The sequence below is a fragment of the Mytilus californianus genome, unplaced genomic scaffold, assembly GCF_021869535.1.
Source record: "Mytilus californianus isolate M0D057914Y unplaced genomic scaffold, xbMytCali1.0.p SCAF_3, whole genome shotgun sequence".
In the NCBI taxonomy this organism is placed as follows: domain Eukaryota; kingdom Metazoa; phylum Mollusca; class Bivalvia; order Mytilida; family Mytilidae; genus Mytilus; species Mytilus californianus.
Window position 1 is genome coordinate 10,953,061 of NW_026262679.1, and position 23,655 is coordinate 10,976,715.

The 23,655-nt window shown below is 30.8% G+C and overlaps 1 protein-coding gene across 3 annotated transcripts in view; it reads left to right on the top strand.

Annotated features, from left to right (window-relative positions):
* The first annotated feature begins 668 nt into the window (after nucleotides 1–668).
* The window catches only part of LOC127733958 (transcription factor COE1-like), a 32,708-nt gene continuing 9,721 nt past the window's right edge, over nucleotides 669–23,655 (top strand). For 2 of the 3 annotated variants that reach the window (XM_052243445.1, XM_052243446.1), the window contains exons 1-7: nucleotides 669–1,208; nucleotides 1,483–1,636; nucleotides 1,835–1,898; nucleotides 3,307–3,362; nucleotides 4,311–4,384; nucleotides 5,236–5,304; nucleotides 22,689–22,770. In XM_052243445.1, coding sequence (XP_052099405.1) covers nucleotides 1,075–1,208; nucleotides 1,483–1,636; nucleotides 1,835–1,898; nucleotides 3,307–3,362; nucleotides 4,311–4,384; nucleotides 5,236–5,304; nucleotides 22,689–22,770 — 633 coding nt within the window. In that variant the 5' untranslated portion in view covers nucleotides 669–1,074. The remainder of the gene's footprint in view (nucleotides 1,209–1,482; nucleotides 1,637–1,834; nucleotides 1,899–3,306; nucleotides 3,363–4,310; nucleotides 4,385–5,235; nucleotides 5,305–22,688; nucleotides 22,771–23,655) is intronic. The other variant, XM_052243447.1, reaches the window with a different exon arrangement.

Here is a 23,655-nt window from a genome sequence, read left to right on the forward strand (position 1 = left end):
AATACTAAAATATAATGTATTCTTATATGAACAGATGCTGTTTAAGAATGACAAAATAATTTCTTACATTTTGAACATAAACATTCTTGAGTTTAACCTGAGAAAAGTATACCTATACTTTATGTCCCAGATTTAACAGAAAAGAAAAGAAATTTTATTTTGTATTCAAATAATTTAAATTATATGCCGTATTTAGAAGGAAAAAAAAACTACAAAATACAACACTTGTCTGAATAAAAATGTTATAAAGTGTTTGTTTGTCTTTATTAAAGAGTAATGGTAAACTGAAGCTAGCAGGGGGATTTCTATTGTATGTGTGAAGTGTAGCACAATTATATTGTTATGGAATAGAGATAATATTCTCCAGATGGTTCAAATGTCAAATGACAAGTGGGCGTGACTTTCTTTACTACAACACGTGCTTTTGTTTTCATTTTAAATTTATTGAAAATGCAATAAAATGCATTCTTTGTCAATCTGCGTTGATGAATACAGCAGAATATATAAAAAAGATTTACATTTCTAAAATAAATATATAATCTTTTTCATTACAATTTGCTGAAAACTGGTACCGTGAAATCGATATGGTTGTTTGATTTCCTGATGAGATGAAAATAACATGTGCTAGTGGAATTATCAATGACCCTTAATATCCATTGATTGGTTTTCACATTCCCACAGTTGAAGTCCCGTTGGTAAGGAGGCGGTCATCATTGGAATCACAGAAGCTGATTGGTTGATCAGGTGCCATCTTAATCGTAAAACAGTTTCCCGTGGGATATATTAGCATCCTTAGGGACATAATAGTTACACCATACACTGGAAAGCAACAAAAGCCATACCCGAGAGAGTTTGTTCCAGAACCCGAGTGAGACGTCAGCCCGTGTAAACAATAACAGTTTTGTCAAAACTTTTTATTCAATGAACAGCAAAAATATTTCGACATTTTTAACTCGGAGATAATAGCTATTGGTCTATACTGAAGTTTGAAAATAGTATGTGTTTATTGTGATCAAAAATAATAAATAAATGTAAAATATTATGATAAAATTTAATATTTGACGAAAGGATTTCATGTTTGGAGTGACCGAGCCCGTTCCATCAAGAGAATTAAATACCGGTCCCATGAAGGAAGAACCTCATCCCGTTGGTCAGAGTAATCCCGTGAGAAACTGGATGCAGCCTACAGTCGTAGACCAAACCGCAAGGTAATAAATTATTATTTCTTATATTTAAAAACAGATCGCAAGCTGTATCTTTTTAACTTGTTTTAAATATTTTTACATTTACGCGCTACCGTTTTTTCAGGAAAAATTTAAATCATCAATGAAACCCCCAGAGTGTATTTTGTTATCTGTCGTTTCAATTCCCAGGTAAGATTGTTACAAGAAATTGCCAAAATTCTCACTGGACTCGTCCTGTTACTTTTCTCTCTGTGTTTCCCCATTGGAATTTATTATCAATATATATACTTATTTGCAGTGTTGGGTTTGGCAGAGCTCACTTCGAGAAACAACCGCCCAGCAATTTACGCAAAAGTAACTTCTTTCATTTTGTGTTAGCTTTATATGACAGACAAGGACAACCCATAGAAGTAGAGAGGACAGCATTTATAGACTTTGTTGAAAAAGAACAGGTAATATATTATTTTCATTTTTTCTTACAAGTGACCGATTTTCTAATTTTTGTGATATTAAATATATTTCAATAGAAAATGTCCTTTCGTAAAATAATTTCTATGTGAAATTTTCCCCGTTGAATTTGCATTTTAAAATATGTGCAATATAAAGCTAAGGGCATACAGTATATCTAACAAAAAATCTTATTTTTTCAGGAAGTTGAAGGACAGAAAACAAATAATGGAATTCACTACCGATTACAATTATTGTATTCTAACGGTAAGGTTTTTATTTTATTATCATTCACTATTTGTTTATTTATGCAGCTCTATTAAAAATATTGACAATAAATAACAATTTTATATGCGTGAAATAAAAAAAAATAAGGGGAATTTTATTGAATGAATAATAGCAAAATTGGAATATTTTGTTTTCATAAGTACCATAAAATCCGTATGAAGGTTTATTAACCGTAGCAAAGATCTTTGATGACAAATTATTCAATGCATGATAAAATTGTTGTTAGGACATTTCATAAAAATAAAATTTCCTAATAACCAGAATTGCGTGCAGGTAATTTTCATTAAAGTGATATCGACCACCATGCCTTAAAGTCTCATCTTTGTCGTCTGTCTCGTAACATTTTTTGAGTGATTTCAACGGTCAGATTTAACAGGGATTAAAACAATATTTGTTTACAAATGCTTTAATCGGATGTTTTACCAATTTAAATTCAAAACCACACGTGTTAAGCGTACCGTTAATGCAGAAACAGGGACCTTTAACAAAATATTGTAAATTATGATTATACGATTCGGAATAACATGTGGTATATAGAAAACATGTGGAAGTTTTAAATTATAAATGAATATTGACTTTCCGTGTTAAAAAGGCAATGATGGTGACGATTAACAATATAACGGTTTTATTCTGAGTTTGGTCGATGAAAGTGAAATAAAACAAAAACAAAACCTGAAGAATTATAAAACTGACAGCCCCAATTCCCTTGTGGTTTTCTTGTTAGTTCTAAGTAATTCAAATAATAACATGTTTTAAAAAAATCTTACAGTAAAAATATTTCTCGTATAGTCTTATATAAAATATAAATTTTGGTATCAAGATTTTCAATTACACGAATAAATTTAGCCAAATAAAATCAAATTTTATTTTTTAGTACAAGCGTTTAACAACAACAAAACCTATCTGAATAATCTATTACAAAATACATTTCATCCAATATTCAGATGCTATCTTATTTATTCTCGATGTTTATAATGACTGTATGCCATGAATTTTTGTAAATTTGAATAAGATATTAATTAAATTGTTCATATCTTTGTCCTTTGGTTCTTATGGACAATTGTCTCATGAAAATAACACTTTATAAATTAGCTGCGTCTGGAGCGCTTTTATTCAACATCCTACATTAGGAACGCTCAAACACAAGTTTTGTAATAAATATTTTCTGTTCCTATTCTTTTTTGTCCTGTTGCTTTTTTCTCCTTATTGCTTGTTATTTTCAGTGCTTGTGGTATTGTTTTGCCATTGATTTTTTATTTTAAATGTGTTGCATAGTCGGTACCTATGTGGTTAAATTAAATCCGGTAATGCGTTCTAACTAAGTTAAGCAAGACTTTTTTCAAATTTTTAAACTGAAGGCTTGATTTGTGGTTTTCTCTTTTGACAGGTGTTCGACAAGAGCAGGACCTATTTGTACGACTCATTGACTCCGTTTCCAAACAGGTAAATTTTGTGATATTTATCGTAATGTAGCAATTAAACCCAAAACAAATGAAGCATAAACGATCATCACCCTTTTGTTTTTTCTTCAATGGTAATGGAACCAATACAATATCTATCGAATTTTCAATGACTTTGTAAATATTTGTTTTATTTTAAATAGGATTTCCTCTTTCTGTTTCCTCACCAATCCTCGTTGTTGTTGTCATAAATCATAATTATATTTCAAGGTTGGATGCAGGGTTAATTTGTATAAATGGAAGTAAAGTTGTCCTAATGATAAAAATTGTCACAATCTTTTTCACTGTTTGCCGAAAAAATTAATGATGACGACCCCAGTTAATTGATCACTATGAACAATAATTTAATCACTTCAGTTCGATACAAGAATTTCTGTTTTGTATTCCGTTAATTTCGGAACATATGGCAATAAAGACGACCGACTTTGTTAAAGATGTAAATGAAATTCCAAACAATTGTTTAATTCCGTCTATTACCAGTCATGGGCGCGTGCCGAGTTCACACAATCCATCCATTTGAACATAACTACAGGCTCAATTTGACGGAACTAATTCACTGAAAGAACGTGATAGATATAACCATCTAGATTACCAAATGGCAAGAAATTGGTCCTCAAATCAATTAATAGCTACCCAATCTTTTTACTTTTTATTGAGTGCCGATTATTCCATTCAATCACCTTCATCATTCGGACCAATCTAACATTAATATTTTATTCTGACAGCGTTCCGAAATAAGATGTCGTCTGCAGTACTTGGCAATGAATAAGATATTGATGTTTAGTCAGAGTTTCAAGCAGATTTAAGAAAATGTAAAATCTCTGAGACATTTCAAAACTCGTCATTTCTCTCACCGAAGTTTATTCATTTTTAACTAAGAAACAAATTTTTGTATGGTGTACATATTTTTCGTTTACTTGTTTTTTTCCAGGCCATTATATACGAAGGTCAGGATAAAAATCCAGAAATGTGTCGTGTTTTACTAACTCACGAAGTCATGTGTAGGTTCGTACCATTTATGTTTTAATATATATATATATATACATATCAATTAAAGTTCTACGTAATTTCTCAAATACTATTTTACCATTTATTAAGGTTATGTTTGAAACATTTATTTAAGTTTTTTTTAAATATATCATGCTTAGATGGTGTCAAAAAAAATAAAAGAAATTTTATTTGATCCTGGATAATAATACTGGTATTTCTAAACATAAGGGTTTTCATTGAGATTACTATTTTATGACCAAACAAAACGGAACGATTTTCAATAAAAGAAATTCTTCATTTGATCATTTTGACACCATCATCAAATTACAATGCCATTTTGTCTTTTATGTTTACAATTAATTTATATATTTAAAAATCTGACAAGACTATTTTTATTATCTCTACATGCTACTTCAAGATACAGTTAAAAGATGCTGCGCTCCCAGCTGGGATTGTCACACTAAGAAATTAATGCACGTGTAAAGCTTGCAAAATAATTAACTCCCCCTTCGTTACATAGTTTCGACAATTAGTATTTAATCAGTTGCTCTTTGTATTCGTTATCTTCTTTACCCCCTCCTATCGCGCCCGTCTGGGAGTTGACGTTTCACATGCTTCCGTGAGTAATTTGATAATATATACATCTTAAATTGAATTATCACCATAACATAAAACATCTTTGAATACTGATTGCAATGTTCTTGTTAAAAGAATGATCACTGAAAAGGGAAAGTTTAAACAAAATGAAAATCATACAATAAAATCTTCTTTTTTTTATCTTTCCTAAGAAACGTTAAACTCCTTAATAGACCAAAAGATATGTATTTACTTATCTTTTATTTGCTAACTTATTTTTATTTCTTCAGTCGGTGTTGTGATAAAAAGAGTTGTGGAAACAGAAACGAAACCCCTTCTGATCCAGTAATCATAGATAGGTAAGTTTTTAATTTGCACTTGCAGTTTTGTTTTTTGCTATTGTTGCAATGCATGTTTTTTTTTAAATATACATCTGTTAAACGAAAAACAAAGGTGAATATATATTCTAATGATTAGCAGATAAGTCAGTTTGAATTGTCTACGTTTATAGTATTGTTTTAATACTTACATGTTTGAATTGAGTCCTATTCCTGCCTCGGGATTGTTTGTTTACCGATCCTGATTATAAAGACCGTATTGAGTACCAAAAATGCAGGATTCTGTTTAATAAGTTTGGTTTATTATGAGTCCGGGGACTACCGGACTGACTCCTAACAAAATATCTGCCCCAAGTAAAGAATATCGTCAGTAATTTCGCTGTATTTTAAGAGTTTATTCTTATATTTGTAATGATGTAAGATTTCGTTCGTCTTTGTTGAATTCCTTCACATGTTTAAAACTTGTCGCAATGAGAGCTTGCTATGGGAGCTTCTGTCCAAATATTAGATAGTATTGGTGGTAGTCAGATTTCTATTTTTGGTGAACTTTTGTTGTTGTTTGTTTGGTCATTTGAATGCATTTACCAATATTGTCCTAGTATTCACATTCAGTTGATGAATAGTTTGCTTGTTATTTCGAAGTGTCTATAATGCAATACGATAAACAATGTGTAATTTGAATTGCTTTAATATTTGAAAAGTTTAGAATATTTAACAGAATCGCTATTAATAGATACAAACCATATAGTAGTAAATAATTCAAGAGAACAGTAGAAAAAAAACAATGAAGTTTGTTTGACAAGCTTTAATTTCTAAACAAAAATGAAATATTTACAAAATAATTATTGACGAGGAACTACTATTGATTTGGAGATGATAATTATCATGTTTGTCATCGCCAGTCGATTTACTAATGTTTAAAAAGACAGTGACTTTTCAATGTTTTATAAGTTTAAAAGACTACATGAAGCGCGACAATATGATACGATCTAAATGCTTTTCTCTTGATATTTGTCCCGGCACTATAGTCTATGGTCTATGCTTTCATAAGGCGATAAGAGATTATTAAGAAATAATTTACGATCCATTTTACACAGTGGTGAAACAAACAAATCGATGATGAGCATCTTCCATTTCCAGAGTTAATCCTGGTTAATACATCTAGTCTTCTTTATTATCTTATTAACAAACATATTGTATTACAATTGGTTTGGTTTACTGAAATTAATATTAAAAATCATAGGTCAGACAAGAACATTAATATTCCGGGAAAACATTGCGTTAGGACTTCATTTGCACGTAACATGAACTTTTTATTCGATAGACATCATTATTTCGCATTCCTTTTTACAAATTTCAAAAAATCTTGCAATTGAACAAAGAATATTAAACTTAAATTTATCTTTCCCACTGCAACTATTTAATTCAAGAATAATGGAAATAATTAAAGTAATAGTAATATCGTACATGTATATGCATGTACTCATCACAATCGTTAAGACAACATTCATCACATCAAATACAAGTATATTCTATTTGATGATAGTATTATCATAATGAAAAAAATAATAGCCTATATCCTTTAAAATTCCTGAACAAATTTCCTAGAGACCGTCCTATTGGTGGAATAAATCCACTTCAATCTCTAGTAGATCTGAAACGAATCAATTTTCTTTACTTTTTCCATGCACCTTCCAGCATCTTGCTCTTTGATCACTGACACAGTTATAAGGAGTAGATTGTCACGCCTAATACTGGTGGGGAGTTTTTCTTAGTTTTAATAGATATAAAGATCTCTTGGGAAACATTTACTTGTATCCTCCTTAAAGCTAGATTACCTTATCTATCCCGAGGAAATTCTAATAAATTTCAATATTTACGCACCATTTGTCAGCTAGTTCCATCGTATGTAAGGAAACCAAGGAAATCTACTAAACACCAGAAGACTTGAAATCAGGTTGATGTAAGTCTTAAAAGCATCCGTGAATTTTAAACTTAAGTTAAGAATTTTAGTTTTGATGTTATACGCCAAATTATTAATATTCTACGAAATGTATAAACAATGAAAAATATCCATTTATAAAACAAAAAACTTTTTAAATAGAATATTTTGTTTAACTTGTATTAAGACAAATGCAAAAAAAAAAGAAAATAAGTTGTATTGACAGCAAAAATTAAATAAAGGATTATTAGTTTCTATGATTAGATTTTTGAACGCTGATGAATTAGTTCTACAAAATAAAAAGCAAAAGCTTCACATTGAAGAACCAATTTAATATATTTCATTGTCTATAAATCCTAAACACACATTTTAATCAGAAAATTAAAAAGACTTTTGAATGAATTCATAATACCATAAAAGAATAGCGATCGCTTGTGTACACATAATATTAAGGGAAGTCGGTACATTTACTTTGTGTATCACGAATGAGCATATCAGAGCATTATCAATTGGAATGAATTGAAAATGAATTAGTTATGAATCTTTTATACTTCTCTATTGTGAAAATGGATTCCAGGGCATGATAGAAAATGTTGGCATAGATATAGTTATTCCCCCAGGTACTCTGGTTGTTGTTTCGTCTCTCTGTGTTGTAATTCTGTTAATGAAATATTTGACGGGTCCGCTATACTTAACTGCAAGCTAAAAGTATCGATAAATAGGTGTGAGTGAGCATAAGGCGAAAGTCATTTATAGTCTGGGCTTTATTGTTCAAGCTTGTTTTGACATCTGGCTCACGGTACGTCTTCACACGTAAACAATGCTCCACTTATACCTAACGTTAATCATATTTAAAACACAATTTCATTTCATTTTAACACAGATTAATTGATTTGGTGTAAATGTTCAAGAACCAGTACAAGTTATGTAAAAAGGGACATTCAATTCCCCATTTACATTTTTATACTTTGATGTGATGCATTTTTAATTTCAGTACAATCTGTTATGTTTTTTTCTAATATTAAACAATTTGTATTATATTAACATGATGGTTATCCGTTTTTAACGCATAAACACACGCACACACACACACATATATATATATGTATATATTGTTTATAATGCCTTATATTGTAATACGCTCATTATGGGCCCATTTAATGGAAACAAAACACTTTCTTCTACATATATATACTGTTTGCCAAAATATACGTATGCATTAAAAATTGTTACAAACTCAAATACATTTTTGTGGACACTTGTCTATTGTTCATATCCGTATGTTGAACTCTGCTTGTCATATTTTTTGGTTTAGTTGTTCGGTTGCTGTCTTATTGCCGTATCCCCCACATTTCGTTTTATTCACATATTTAGTTACATCCATGTCATTCATCAATAGACGTATTTTAAGAATTTATATATAATAGATCTTTACTCTTAACATTGATGACTTTTTGGGGCATTTTCTGTCAAATTAAGCTTCAAAATAAATGACGTTGATTAAGTTTTGTTGCCACCAGGCTTTAGTCCCGTTAACCATAACTTCATTAATACCGATAGCCGATATAAAGGAATTATTTGTCTGTGTTTTTGTGACGGCAGAATGCTATCTTTTGCACTTTGTCAAGATCTTTGCTGTCTTTCTGTTTTATCTAGATGTGACTCGGCTTTAATTCAACTCTTACGTGATTAAGGGCATCAAAACAAATGAAAAAGTTTGAGGGAGAATATTCGTCCTGACTAGAAGGCATTTAAAGATTCATTATGGCAACTTTACGGAATGATTTTTGACCCGACTGAAAGTAAGATAAGGTTTTTATGGTCTGATTTTAGATAAACAGATTGTTTTCTTTTTTTTTTCCAAATGAAATTTCCGACAATCCTTTTAAGTAGGAATAGCTGGAGACATGAAGTAAAATGTATAACAATACTGCTCGCTCTTAAATTTGTTTATTAAAAAGTTTCATTGGGGCACATAATTGAGTAATATAATATTTTTCAGCCTTTGATTTGCTGCTAAAATTACATAAAGAACGTTAAATATAGATTAATTCGTTTTGACATGTACTAATATAAGCATAAACAATGGAAATATGACCTTAAACATTTTTTATGATAGTTTTGACATAAATCATAATTTTAGTGCGGACAGTAAATTCTTATTTCGTCGTTTCATCTGACCTCATTGCTTTAACATCCTTAAAACTTGAATGATATTTGTATCTTCAGTAATAGCTGTGTAATTAGATTAGTTAGAACAATATCATATTAATTGACAAAAATGAACATTCACTGTTTATAGAAAATGGAATTATTTTATTGTCCGGTTCATCAAGTTCTCTTTTCTGGTAGTGCGATCGTTTATAGCCTTCCATAGCTTTCATCGAGCCAATTTACAAGTACTTAAATGGAAACCAGGATCTCTGAGTCGTCTGACCATGCTTCAATAAAAATTAAATAACCGACAAATTACATCTGACAATATAACTTCAATGTTTTAAACAAAAAAAAGATAGCTTCAAGTCTTAGCAGAGTCTGTCATGTCCAATGGCATAAAACTGCTGAAGAAAATGTTATTTCATAAATTTTCACAATTTATCCTGAACGCACGACGGTTGAGGGTTTGATTACTTTACGATAATAGCCATAAAGCAAAAAATGAAGTACAATGACTAAATAAATTAACAAATAAAAAACAATAAAGAATTAAATAATAGAAAAAAAATGAAAATGTTCATATAAATAGAGAAAAAAGGGACAAATAGTATTTAATAGACCACATCTTCAATTTTCGGTGAAGATATTATAATATACAGATTTGACCACTCCACCTTGATATAGATCAAATTTTCAAACTTTATGATGCGAGGTTTACCGAGAATTCTATTTTTTTATGTGTATCTATCGAGAGTGAATACATAATGTAGTCAACGGGTTGAAGTGGTGGAATCTGTTTCTGTAATGATTTGATGGAAAACGCAGAGTGCAACAACTTATCAAAGTGGTCATAACCGTTTTAAATGCATACAGAATTAGAGAAATATATATATAAATATATAAACAAGATATTTAAATATGTATGCTATTCAACAATCTTTTATTAAATACCTTTGTGTAATTGAATTATAAAACTTGTAATATTATAATTACTAACGTAATAAGGTTATATCTTATGCTTCCCTTAACTATTAGGCAGTTCTAAGATAAAAGCTGTAAACTTAGTAAAATGTTACAGCAAATGTGAATAAAGAAATTGTTACGTTAAAAAAGAGAGAACTATATATATATTTCTTTTCAACATCTTATTTTCCCTGAGCACGCATTTGTAAAGCTGTACTAAAAATTACAAACAAAGTTGCAGCGGTAAATTCAAATTTGCATAGCTTAAGGAAATCTGGTTGTTTTGAATTTTCTTAACAATAATAAGAAGATGATGACTACTTTATTACAAAACAAATACAGGAGAAATCATGTTTTATTGTTACATCTGAACGGAGAACTGGTTTCAGACATCGGTAACATGTCTGCGTCACGCGAATGTGTCTTCCTTCACAACTGATCGTTCAACAAATCTTATGTTAACCTGAAAAAGATTACCATTTTTATAAGAATTTATCAACACTGAATATTGATTCCAGCGAAACATTAAGTAGAAATAAATATCGAAAGTAATGAAAAATAATCCAGCTTGATTGAAAAAAATCTAAATGTATCTGCTAGTTAATCGCTTTTTGAAAGAAAACAAGTGATATACACAGTGACGTTATAATGAAATTCTAGATTAACAGTTTGCAGATAATATAAGGGTAGAGTGAAATAATAACTCTATACATATGTTCCGAACTATATTAATATTTGGACCATACGCGTATGGTCATGACCATATGAGTATAATACTCGTTTGGTTATTAATGGGCCGGACCATATGAGAGGTATTTTCAAATAAACTCTATTTTCCTTCGCAGGAGCGCACAGCTTATTCTCTGAACCCTAACCAGCACAAGTTACTAACCGAATTCCTTTATCTTTACATATTGTCTGAATCTTGTTGCATCTGCTATCTTGCCTTCGCTGGAATCTTTTCAGAGCGTTTTATCTTTTCCACGTTCTCGTCCGCAAGAGGACATTTTTTTTCATTTTTTTTAGTGTTTAAATTATTATTTCAGAAACAAAATGTCTCCTCTAATCTCAACTTATTTCATTTAATTAGTGTGCTGTTCAAAATTTCCTGTTATTGTAAGATCGTATAAGTATGAACAAGAACACAATAAAAAACTCAAAAACAATTTGAACTATCTAAGAATTTTAATTTAATAAAAACACAAAAACAAATTTTAAAAAATAAAAGAAAAAGGGTTCAATGACCAAAGTTCATGTGAGTTAAGCAGTTGACTTCTTCTTTAACAGTTCATTTAGATATTTCTTGATGTTATTTTCATAAGTCGACATATTGCGTTTCGTACAAATGTAAAGACAAATCCATAATGACCATGTAAAATGATTTAACTATATTTCTTACTTGTAAGTAAAATTCATTTTATTTCAGTAATCATGTAACATCATTAACTGAATAAGTAAAAATTTCATGTTTAGAAGCTCTTAATTTATGGGACACCTTTTCAACTTTCATCGTTTACTTATTCATTTTTTTGTGTGTACATACAAAACCTTATACTAATTATTTTTCTTAAATTCACATACACATATTTAGGCCTATTTGAGTTCTTACAAAATATTTTGGCAACTGAATTCACATACACAAATTGACATATCAAATTTCTCTGCTCTATACTTGGCTGCTGGTGAATGTACCATGACAACGTTGCTGCCGCTCACTGTCGTTTGCTTGACTTTTTCTCCTGATCCGGCTTTTGGTGGTTCCTATTTTTTTTTTTTAAATTATATTTTTTTTTTCTCCATTAAAACTTTTCATTTTTTATTTCCTTTTATTCATTATAGTTATATTTATTTTTATCTTTTATTTCTATTTATCAATTTTTTTTATGTAGTTAAAGGCGCAAGCCAGGGCCGACCGCACAAGACCCTCATGGGTAGTCAAGGTCGTTAAAAACCCCCCTCGTCGTCGCCAACGTTCATCGTGTTAGACCATACGCGTATGGTCGGACCATATGAGTATATCCGCATATGGTCATGACAATACGCGTATGGTCCGAATACTCATATGGTCCGGAACACATACACACTAGTATCTAAGAGTTTTTATTTTTTACAGTATAAAACAACTCTCTCCACTAGAGACCATTTTTTTTTCTCTCTCTCTCTCTCTGTCTCTCTCAAAAAATAATCATTTTCTTTAAGTCGTACACATGACCGAAACTGCATATTAATAATTAACATAACATCATCATTTGCAGTTAATAGCAACATTATTAAAAGGTAGGACTTTCAAAACTAACCCCAAAAAGGCAAACATTTGAAATGGACGTAATTGTATGATTGTATTACCATTTGAACGTTTGTCTGTAAACTATAAAGCTAGAAACAAAGTGCACATACATTCTTTGTGCTCTGTTGGTATATTTGATCTGTGCTGTGCATTGGCAGCGCTGCACTAGAGCAAGTTCAAACAATCTTATATATGTGTTTGCCGTATGCACGTAACAATGTTGCTTTATCTCTGGTGATAATATACCATATTTCTTACCAAATGAAAAGAAAGGAGGCAGAAGTAAAATTGTCCCTTTGTAATTCAGCATAAAATATTTTAAGATCCAGGGGGAATATATACCCTAACTCGATAGAAATTTGAAAATAAATTGTAGCAGTGTTCTATATATCGAACATTTACTACTTTCCGTCAATTAAATGTTGCAGTACCGGGTCAACAACGAAAACATTAGAATCTAAGGCGATTTTAAAAAAAAAATTCAAAAAATTTATTAATCAAAAACAACAACAACACTGTTAACTTGAAATTAAGTCTTACGAGCTTCCATAAAATCCAGCAATGGCGTCAAGTTCATTTTTCCTTGCAATTTAAAATTAAATGAGTGTCTTACACTATAGACAGGACATCCTAATCTTTCCAGATACCCTTTAATTCAGTTTGTATGGAAAGTAGTGTTACAATAGTGGTCCTTATGAATAAATAGAGATGTGGAATACACATCATTGAGATACTAACTGAGATACTAACTTCAAAACAATAAATCTGAAACATATGTACTGATATTTTGTTTGTTTGTTTTATTGTCCTGCGGCTCATTCTAATAATCATAGGTGTTTGTTCAACAACTTCGAAACCTCCACCCCACCCTTCTCCCTCCTCCCAAAATAGCTAAATAATACAAGCAAATTATTTGATTTTACTTTTTTTTAATGACTTAAATGATTAATTTAATGCTTGCTTTTTTAACCCTTAACGTTTCGTTATAATTGAAATTTGATTTCTTTTGATTGATTTACCTGTAATACATATACATATATAAATCACAATAATCATTCAGAAAAGAGATTTATTTCCTATGCATTACATGCCGTCAACTACAATCAAAAACTAACTACAATATGCCGTGACATTACAAATGTCTGTAACGTGCCGTACCCGATCCGATAAATGATCCCCTCTTGGGATGGTCTAGTTAAATAAAATGTTGTTCTTTCCTCCTGTAAGTAAACCGTTTTCGCACTAGATTAGAAAGTTATATATGGCCCCATAGGACTTCACTGTTTGTATTGGAATATGGTATCAGAATGGGATCCCACGCATCAGCAGCTAATTTTATTTTCTGGATTAGTTTAACAAGGAGACCTCTTGGGATCCCTACTTTTGAATATTCATGGTGATCTCAACGAGTTTGCATTATCAAGAGAACTGTTATTCTATTAGGGAGAATATTCGAATATATTTGGACAAGAGTCTCCTGTGGGAAAGTTAAATGCCTAAATCACGTATCAAATAAGGTTTATCACAAGACTATTTACATAACATGTTTATAGATGGATGTTGTGGCGGTTACTACATTGCATTCTGGGACGGTATCCATAAGAGTGTGAAATTATATAAAAGTATGTTCTGCAAAATTATTAAAATACAAAATTCATCATCAGAAATTTCATTTGGGTTTTATTCTTTTTAAATGATTTTACTAATTCAGACGAGTGAATTTATAAGAGTTTTGTAATGGATTATTGATCTGCCGAGTTAAAACAGGTGACAAGTTGATGGAATCAAACTCTTTACAATTAATGTATGATATTATATCATGGCTTCTGTTTTCACCAAGTTATTTTATAATGGGAATACACAATAAAATTCACGGTCATATGGCAGTGAATAAGCTACCGATTCAGAAACTTGGTCCTGAATCTGATACGATTTCATCTTAATAGAATGATCGTATGGCGAAAAAGTTAATTGCATTTGCCAAATGACGGTATTCCTTCTTGAATTATTTAACGATTTGCAGGATCGAGAAAGACAAGGATTAACACTTTTAATGTTGCTTATTTTACACCATTGCTTTTTATAATACATATTCAGTTTTTGGACTGAAATTTATTAAATATTCATGTGAAATGTTGCAATTATTTCAGTAAAAGGGTTCTTCAAATAGAATTAATAATGATCATTGCTGATACGACAATTGAATCGATAATTCTTAGGAAATCATCACTTTGGAACAAAATATTTATTTGTATCTACTTTTTAAAGGGGATAAAACATTGACTTTGAGTTCAGATGATAAAAAGGCATAGATATCAGAGTAGCAACAAAAATAACTTTTGAGTTGAAGATTTAAATTAATTTCGTTGACATTTTGGTACAAAGACATTGATTTTTCCGTTATACCATAAAAAAGTAATATGAATTAGGCAGCAGTTTATGACTGATTTTTTCTGGTAAATAATGTAGCTTTAGCATTAGTGGTTAAGTAAAAGATCACACTTCGGAACATTTTTAGTCCTTCTAGTCTAATGGGCAGAATTTCATCTGGTCACCAACATTAATCATTTTCCTCATTTTGTCTCAGTAATGTGATTAAGTCTTCGATTTCTTAGTTGATCACCAAGCTCAGCAGTCGCCATCAGGAATTTGCGCGCGAATGACAGAATTTATTGTATCGTCTGCCTGGGTGCAGATGGGGTCCCCTCTCCTATCTGATGAAAGCAGTAATTGAAAAGCGTTAACGACAGTCATTTTTCACATAACTGTTTTGTGAATCTCCTTCAAATTACCATTTATTTTATTTGATTGCTCTCCTTTGTTCACACTTCTTGACCTATTGGCGGATTATTGGCATGTAGTTTATATTCAGAAATTCTGTTTCGTCTTTTACAATGGAATATGGGCTCTTTGAGGAAAAATATTAATGAATTTATATTTTTTTGTAAATAAAAATGTATAAAGCACTGAACAAGTCGATTAATATTTTATAAAACCATTTTTAGACATCAAGATATTTGTTATATTCTATTTTGCAGAAAATAATATGTTATTCTTCACTATTTGGTCTGTAAAAAAATCATACTGATCTCTCTGAGTGTGTGTGTCTAATATTAAAGACAATTAGTCTTGATAGTATATATTCAACCTCAATTCAGGAATATACACAGGCAATCTAAACAATAAGAGTGTGGATCAAACACTTTTATACATGCAAGAAAGACCAACTTGCTGCGCTTTATAGAATTCTGATGACTAATTAGGGATAAAACTCCCAGTGGCTTTAGATTGAAATGTGAACAATTAAAGAAAGGATTGTGCATTCAGCTCAGACCTCCGCGTGACAAGGATCATATCCCATGGGAACCACGTGGTCGATGTGTATCGGGAAGTCAAAATTACAATAGTCAATGCTTTAATATTCTCTGTAACTTGTTTAAGATATATTTTTTACTAAATCAATAATTTCGATGTTTGCTCTGTTTCAAATTAGGGTTAAGGAAGATTGTTATGGTAATTTCCACTGGTATCCGTTTCTCGTGTTTTCTGAAAAAAAAGATGTTTCATTATTGCATTCTTACTTGTGATTATTATTTGAACTTTTGCTTTCAGACTTTTCATAGCTGATTCGTTGATAGTGGTTGTTTAACGTCCAGTGTAAAGTATTACATGAAACTGTCACACTTTGTTATACAACCATTAGATATAGGCAAATTCATTGCTGATATTTCATAATTTCAAAATAGTTTATTTCGTCAGTATTACAGAAGTTCAAACTGGGCTGGTGAACGAGTTCAAAATATACTATAAAAGTACTATACACCCATTAAAACTGTCTTATGATTTGACATCACCTTGCCCTTAAAATTATTTATATGTTTTATATCCCGGAGAAAGACTTTAAGTTTGTTATGGTTTTTTTTCATCAAATTATATTTCGCAATATATGGGCAAGTTTAAACTGCCACGAAAAGGTATTATTTTTCATCTTTTCTTAACCAGCTCATCAAAGTTGAAAATTAAGTGGTTTGAACGTTGATGAGGGAGTTTTATAATGTAATATATTTTAAAGCGACAAACTGTTCCCTTGTGTACATTTTATTTAATAGAACAAACGGAAGATAAAAACATTTAGTTACTATTTAACCTCTCTTCCTTTACCAATGTTCTATTCATGACGAATTACTCTCCACGGGTTTTCTCGACTTGTCAGCGAAACCAGCTTAGTAAATTATCTAAATAGGACCCTGAAGAGATCCACTTATATTTATAGACTGAGAGTATAATTAGTGTTATGGTGCTTAATTGACTTTGCTGCAAGTTGTCGATTAAAGGGGCAAGTTGTGTTTGGATTACGGAATTGAAGAATGTAAATATAAGGACTATAGCTTACATGAAGATGTAATATAAGCATTGAATTATGGCAGTGATCACCTGTGACAGTTCGTGTCAGGCAATTGAAAAGCGTAGGTTTGTTGATGGTTGGCGTCTACAGGGGATTAGTCCGCGATAATCATACAGATTTATAATTTATATTGTTTATATTAACGTGACAATAAGCAATATTTTAAGACGAAAATGAGTCAAGAGACAGTTTAAGAGCTTTTGTTATGAAATGTTAAAAACATAATTTAATTTTTTTACGAGTATTCGAAACAATATTTTAGAAAACACAAAATCTAAACTTGAATAGCCCTGTTCTATTATACTTGTGTTTCTTTCACTATAAGGTGCGTTTATTAAATCCAAATATAAACGGTTTCTCTTTTCTAAGAATTTCAGAGGTTATGTCCAGTAGAATAATTTACTGCATGGCTACTATAATATTTAGTGATATAATGTTCGTATAAAGTGTTGTTTATCCCATGTTTATATGTTCGTAGCTTACCATTTATGAAAGACTAGTTTGACTTAGAAAATACATATGACATTATGTGGATAATTTATAGTTGTGTTTCTTTCTAGTTTGGTGTCTTGAAGAAGCTTTGATGGGAACTTAATTCCCTGTTTGTCCTTATCAAATATTGAATGCGGAAAACAAGTGAATAGTCATTTATTAGATATAAGAAGTTTGGTATGAGTGCCAATGAGACAACTCTCCATCCAAGTCAAAATTTATAAAAGTAAACCATTATAGGTCACAGTACGGTCTTCAACACGGAGCCTTGGCTCACACCGAACAGTAAGCTATAAAGGGCCCCCAAAATTACTAGTGTAAAACCATTCAAACGGGAAAACCAACGGTCTAATCTATATAAAAAAACGAGAAACGAGAAACACTTATGAACCACATCAACAAACGACAACTACTGAACATCAGATTCCTGACTTAGGACAGGTGCAAACAAATGCAGCGGGTTTAAACGTTTTAATGGTACCAAACCTTCACCCTTTTTCTGAAACAATAGTATAACATCACAACATAGAAAGACACACTATAAAATATCAACTGAAATAGCTTAACTCAATCAAAGGACATATTAACACTATTGAACATACACCGAACAAATAAATTTGACCTATGATACAATGTAAATACAAAATAAATAAACTAAGGGAAGAATAATAAAAGTAACATGTTATATCGGTATGAAATGTTAAACAATTAAAGAAAAACAATCTGCTCGAACAAAAATATCAGCCGTTTGCAATAACTTTAAACACAGGTAAATGAAAATAATTTTGTAGTTAGGTATACGTATACAGTTCCAATAGAGAAAGGAAATATTTTTACAAAATAAATAATTTTGATGTTAATAGTACGAAGTGAAAATTTATAGTAATACCAAACACTAATAAAAGCTGGTATAGACCAGATATAACCCTGAATAACATTAAATAACAAAAAAGCAATACAATTAGTATCAACAGGTCAAATAAACAAGAAAGTACGATTTGAGAGTACTCGCAGTTACTGACAGCTAGTTAAAAGCCAAAACAATAATAAAAAATCATGCATCAGAGACTAAAATCAATTAAAACACATCCCAGGGATTTAGTATTTTATATCTATTTATCTATTTATTAGTAAAATCTATTTTTTTAAACTTTTGTTTGTATTTTTGGTTTGCAATTTCCATCACTTCTGCTGATTTCTTCGACCATACTCAACACCAAACAAGAAACACAAAAAAAGTTTAACCCCGCCTCAAGTTTATATCAAATTACGAAACCTCGTCGGTGGATGTATTTTGTAATGTTTTTTTTTTGTTACTTTGATAATGTTATGTTAATTGGTAAACTTTGATAGTCTCTGTTAAATCTATTCGGAAGGAAAATATGATGCTATTTAGAGCATACGTAATGACACCTGTCTTTTGTTGAATACTGTATGTATATTGACCTCTAGAAATCTTGTATATGTATATGGTTATATGTATATGGTTGACTTGCTGTCTCCTTGACGTATTTTTCACATCTCCTTTTTATGTATATAATAAGCAACAGTTGTAAAATGTTTTTACAGAAAGTCTAACTGCATGCCGCATATTGTACTTTTTTTAATACAGAAAAATAGTAAAACCAAATTAATTTCTTGCATGTATCTGCCTATATTCCTTAAAGTTTAAAACATTTCCCAAATAAAACTTTTAATGGTCTTTCCTTACTACATTTTCGAGGTGATCTTTAGTGATTGTGAATATTCTTTATAAGTATAAATAAGGGTAACCACCTCCTTAAGTTGCTTACATTTTGGGTAGTGTCTTTCAAATACTGCTTGTTTGATTTAAGATATGCAAAAGTTACCTTTATTCTTATTCATGTATATTGTATGATGTTCTTTCGTACATAAAGTAATTCAAAAATCAGTTAGATTTGCCATATATAAACTTTCACATAAGTATATGGTCTATGTATGTCATCTTAGTACTCATTGATGCATTGGCGTTTAGAAGTGCTATTCCAATGGTATAATCAACTTTCCATGCAAAACTAAAAAGAAAGTACAATTGCTCTTACTAATTTGACACAAGAAACAATTCTGTGTTGACTTGTATGAAATTAAGCATATGTGATAATACACTTAGACGGCGACTAGAATCACCAACAATGTCATCGATTTCTTCACACTTGACCATAACTGACAGTGGTTCAAATTTAATTTTCCATGGGATCGTCAAGGTGTAAAACTTTTTGCCTGTTCGCATTCTAATAGATCATTCCAGCTTTATGGTTAATACGTTGACCCTATCGGCCAAAAGTTCCTGATGCAATTCGGCGTCTCTAGAGGGGCATTATTCATTTAACGAAATTTACATCATTCACCTAATCAACTGGTATCAATATTAAGTTGATCTTTGTGCTTGATTAAATGATCAATACAATTCCGGAAATCGTCATGCTGTAGAATATAAAGGTTCTAAATTGAAGCTATATAACAATAAGTACTTCCGGTGCCACTGGTACATCCCTATACAAATTTTCTGCCTGTGGACCATTTGAAACAATAAGAAAGACTGCTTTTGCAGCAGAAAGAACCCATTGTGTTTTTCTAGATTAATTAATTAAAATTTTCGTACATTAATATTGAATGTTACTGAGTAATAAAGGGCTAGATTAATTTTTCTGCTCCCATAGTCGGAATTTCGACATTAGGTTTTCTCTCTATCATTTCAGTTAATAAAATACTATGATTAAATATTGTTTTCTTTCGCGTTATCGACTAGCGAAGCTCGACGTTTTATGAATGGGATTATGATACTTTTGACGTTTCCAGCATCCGATTTCGTGTTTTATAATCACTTCTATCATTGTTTTTATTCATGCTCGTTTTCAATAGTTGTAGATCGGAAACTCTTATTTTAAAATCGATTATCAAACTAATTCAATCAGTAATCTGTGATATCCGAAACATTTCCGTATTCACTTAAAACCAAATATCATTAGATGATTGTCGATGTAAACCGTTTCCGATTGGCATAAATGGGGCGGCTGCAACATTACTGAGCCGTCAATCAAAACCAGCCATGCTGGAAATAATATTCTTCCACATTAAACAGATCGATATATAGTTCTTTGTCAGGTAAACTGTTCGTAAAGTGGTTTTCAATACATTTCACTCTACTTTTAAATAATGTATATCCTTTTGTTTTTATACTATACTTTGTTCTAGTAAACAAAATGAAGGCTTGTATAGCATAGATAATGGTATTCTACAATCTAGGGTGTTTGTTTGTTAGATTTAAAGCTTATTTTCTACTTATAACATATTCCATTATTTCGATTGTATTCTAGCTGATTCGTGTCAAATGAGAATAAATTGGTATGCTTTTGTTGTGTTGGAAATGTTTTTTTTTTTAACCGCAACTGTAAGATTTCAGATTTCATATTCTTACTTCGTAGAACAGAGTGTGATGAGGGCCTTATTGGACCATTTTTTGTACTGAAACTTGAACCTTTAGTTCATGATTTCATTTTTGTCAATTTTAAAGATAAGGTTATACAAATAATAACAGGTAGTTAACGATCCGTGATGTCAAATGAAGTTGTGAGATCATAAAATCATAGACCCTTCCTTCTATATATGCGTTTTTGTTATAAATTGGCCAATTTTTACCTAGTTTTTGGACTTGCAAACGTAGAGAACACGTAAGTTTTTTTTTTTGAAATTCAAACTCATTCTTTTATTCAACCACAACATCTAAAAAAAATCAAACTCCTTACGGTTTGATGTTTACACATAAATATCAATGAGACCACTTCATGTTGTATCCTTCAATTTTTAGGCAGTAAAGGGCCTTTAGTATACCCACTCCTTTCAATCACCGAATATGACTTAACACCTGACTGTTGCCATTGATAAGAATATATGATTAACTCTTAGAAATCCCGTCATCTACCCAATAATTTCTGAGTGTCGACAAGAACATCCTCTCGGGTTCTACCAGTAAAGCAGATACCCCTCGAAATCTCCTGGTAAATCCAACGTTTTAGCTGGGTTTTAGTTTTAGTTTTTTTAGTTTTTTTTGTGGGTTGTTTTATGGGCAATACTTTGTATTTCTGTTTTGTCTTATTTCCGTTTGACCATAGGGTTATCTGTTTTTATTCAACTTGTTATTTTCAGCTCTTGTTTCTCCTCATTATTCTTGTTTATTCGAACTTTGTTTTAAATCTTGTGCAGATAGTTGACTTGTAATAGCAAGAACCATTGTGGTTATATGAAACAAATATAATATTAGAGACCTGTTTATTGACGATGGATGAGATAAATGCATGGTGATGAGTTATAATGAAATGAAAAACGTTGCTGTTAATATTCAGTTGTTGATTTTTATCATTGAATTATTGATTGTAACATGCAATATTCATAACGAAAATGTAATTATAAAGCATCTTCTTAATTAAAAATAACGTTGTTATTTTATTGAAGGCAATTTAATTCACCTGTCATGATCATTTTGTTTGTTTCGTTTGTCAGATACAAAAGACATATTTATTCATCTACATTTCAACCGAATGAAATTTTAAGCTTGAATTATCCTTTTTTTATTTCCCTAAGAGCTTAACTCTTTATTCATTTTCTTGTTCTAAAACAAATAATAAAATGTCATATCTGAATCTTGCGAAATGTTAACTTACTTTTGATTCATTTTTTCAAGTCAAAAATCGACTTGGAATTTTATAGAATGTCAAACCTCCTTATCAATCAATTACATATTTCTGGTACATTTATTCTTTTTATTTTATAGTGGCACTATAGTCTTCAGTATTGAATGATAAAATATACAATTGAATAAGATCTCTTTAAGTATATGTTCTCCCTACTGTGTAAAAATATTTTACATCGTTCGGTCTAAAATTATTGTCAGTGCTTGCCATTTATCTATAACTTGCCTGTTACATACCGTAGAAACTATTACTGGTTGTCAAATTTTAGTCGAGGAAAAGATTCAAAAGCTATAACAATAGCAGGATAATTTTCTTAGGAGGAACCAGTCTTCAAATGTCATATTTTACAGGATCTTGTTAGCATGGTTAACTAAAAGGTCTTTTTAAACGTTACTTTGACCAGGGGTATTTATATGTTCTTTATCTAATGTACTTTTATATTTGTAGGTTCTTCTTGAAATTCTTCATGAAATGTAATCAAAACTGTCTGAAGAATGCTGGTAATCCACGAGATATGCGCCGCTTTCAGGTAATTTTTCCTTAATGTTTCTAGAGATTACTTATATGTTGAGATCTATTTAAGTTTTAAATGATACATATATTGCTCAGACGTATATGTTGCATTCATGTTTTACTTAATCTCAATTTGTTTATTTGAAAATGTTGAATCTGACAAATCCAGTGAAAGTATACATGTGTATAATGAGAAAACAAAGCGAAGAACAAACGCCATTGTTAATAAAAGTTGACTGTCTTTCAGGAAAATGACATTTTATAGAATTATTTACAAATTACAATTTACGTTAAACTAAGAAGACATTATAAAGCTTGTTTAAGTATTACCCTAAGTAGAGCTGAGAGGATTAGTCTTGTCAAAACCCAGTGATTATTGGGAAGATGACGGGATTTCTCAGAGTTAATCCTAGATTTTTATTAATGGCAAAGGGGCTTTTCTATGAACTGATGCTTCTCCATTACGGTTCTTCGATACACCTTATAATCTCTTGTGTATTGCAACTGCTATTCCGCATATTTTCCACTAGAGAGTTTCCATTTCATAAAATCCTAAGCAGAAACGTATTGAGGCTAATAAGCTTAAGCACAGTCCGTTTACCAAACGAAAAAGCCTTAAACTTCAATGGGAAATGGCTTAGGAGAAAATAATGGAGGGTTGTTAGCGAGTATCGCAGAGGGATTTTTATGTCGTTTTTCAAATCTCTTTTGGAATTATGTAGCGGTGACATTTTGTAAAGAATGATGTCTTCTCAATCCTAGAACAAACAAATAAAATCTTATTGCAATAATAACAGCAGTGTTAGTGACGTTAATTAGCTGTCTATGTACTAAGAGTAAACAAACTTTGTTTACTGATGTGCCACACGGGAGGTGTTTTGGTTAATTAAGCCAATATCAG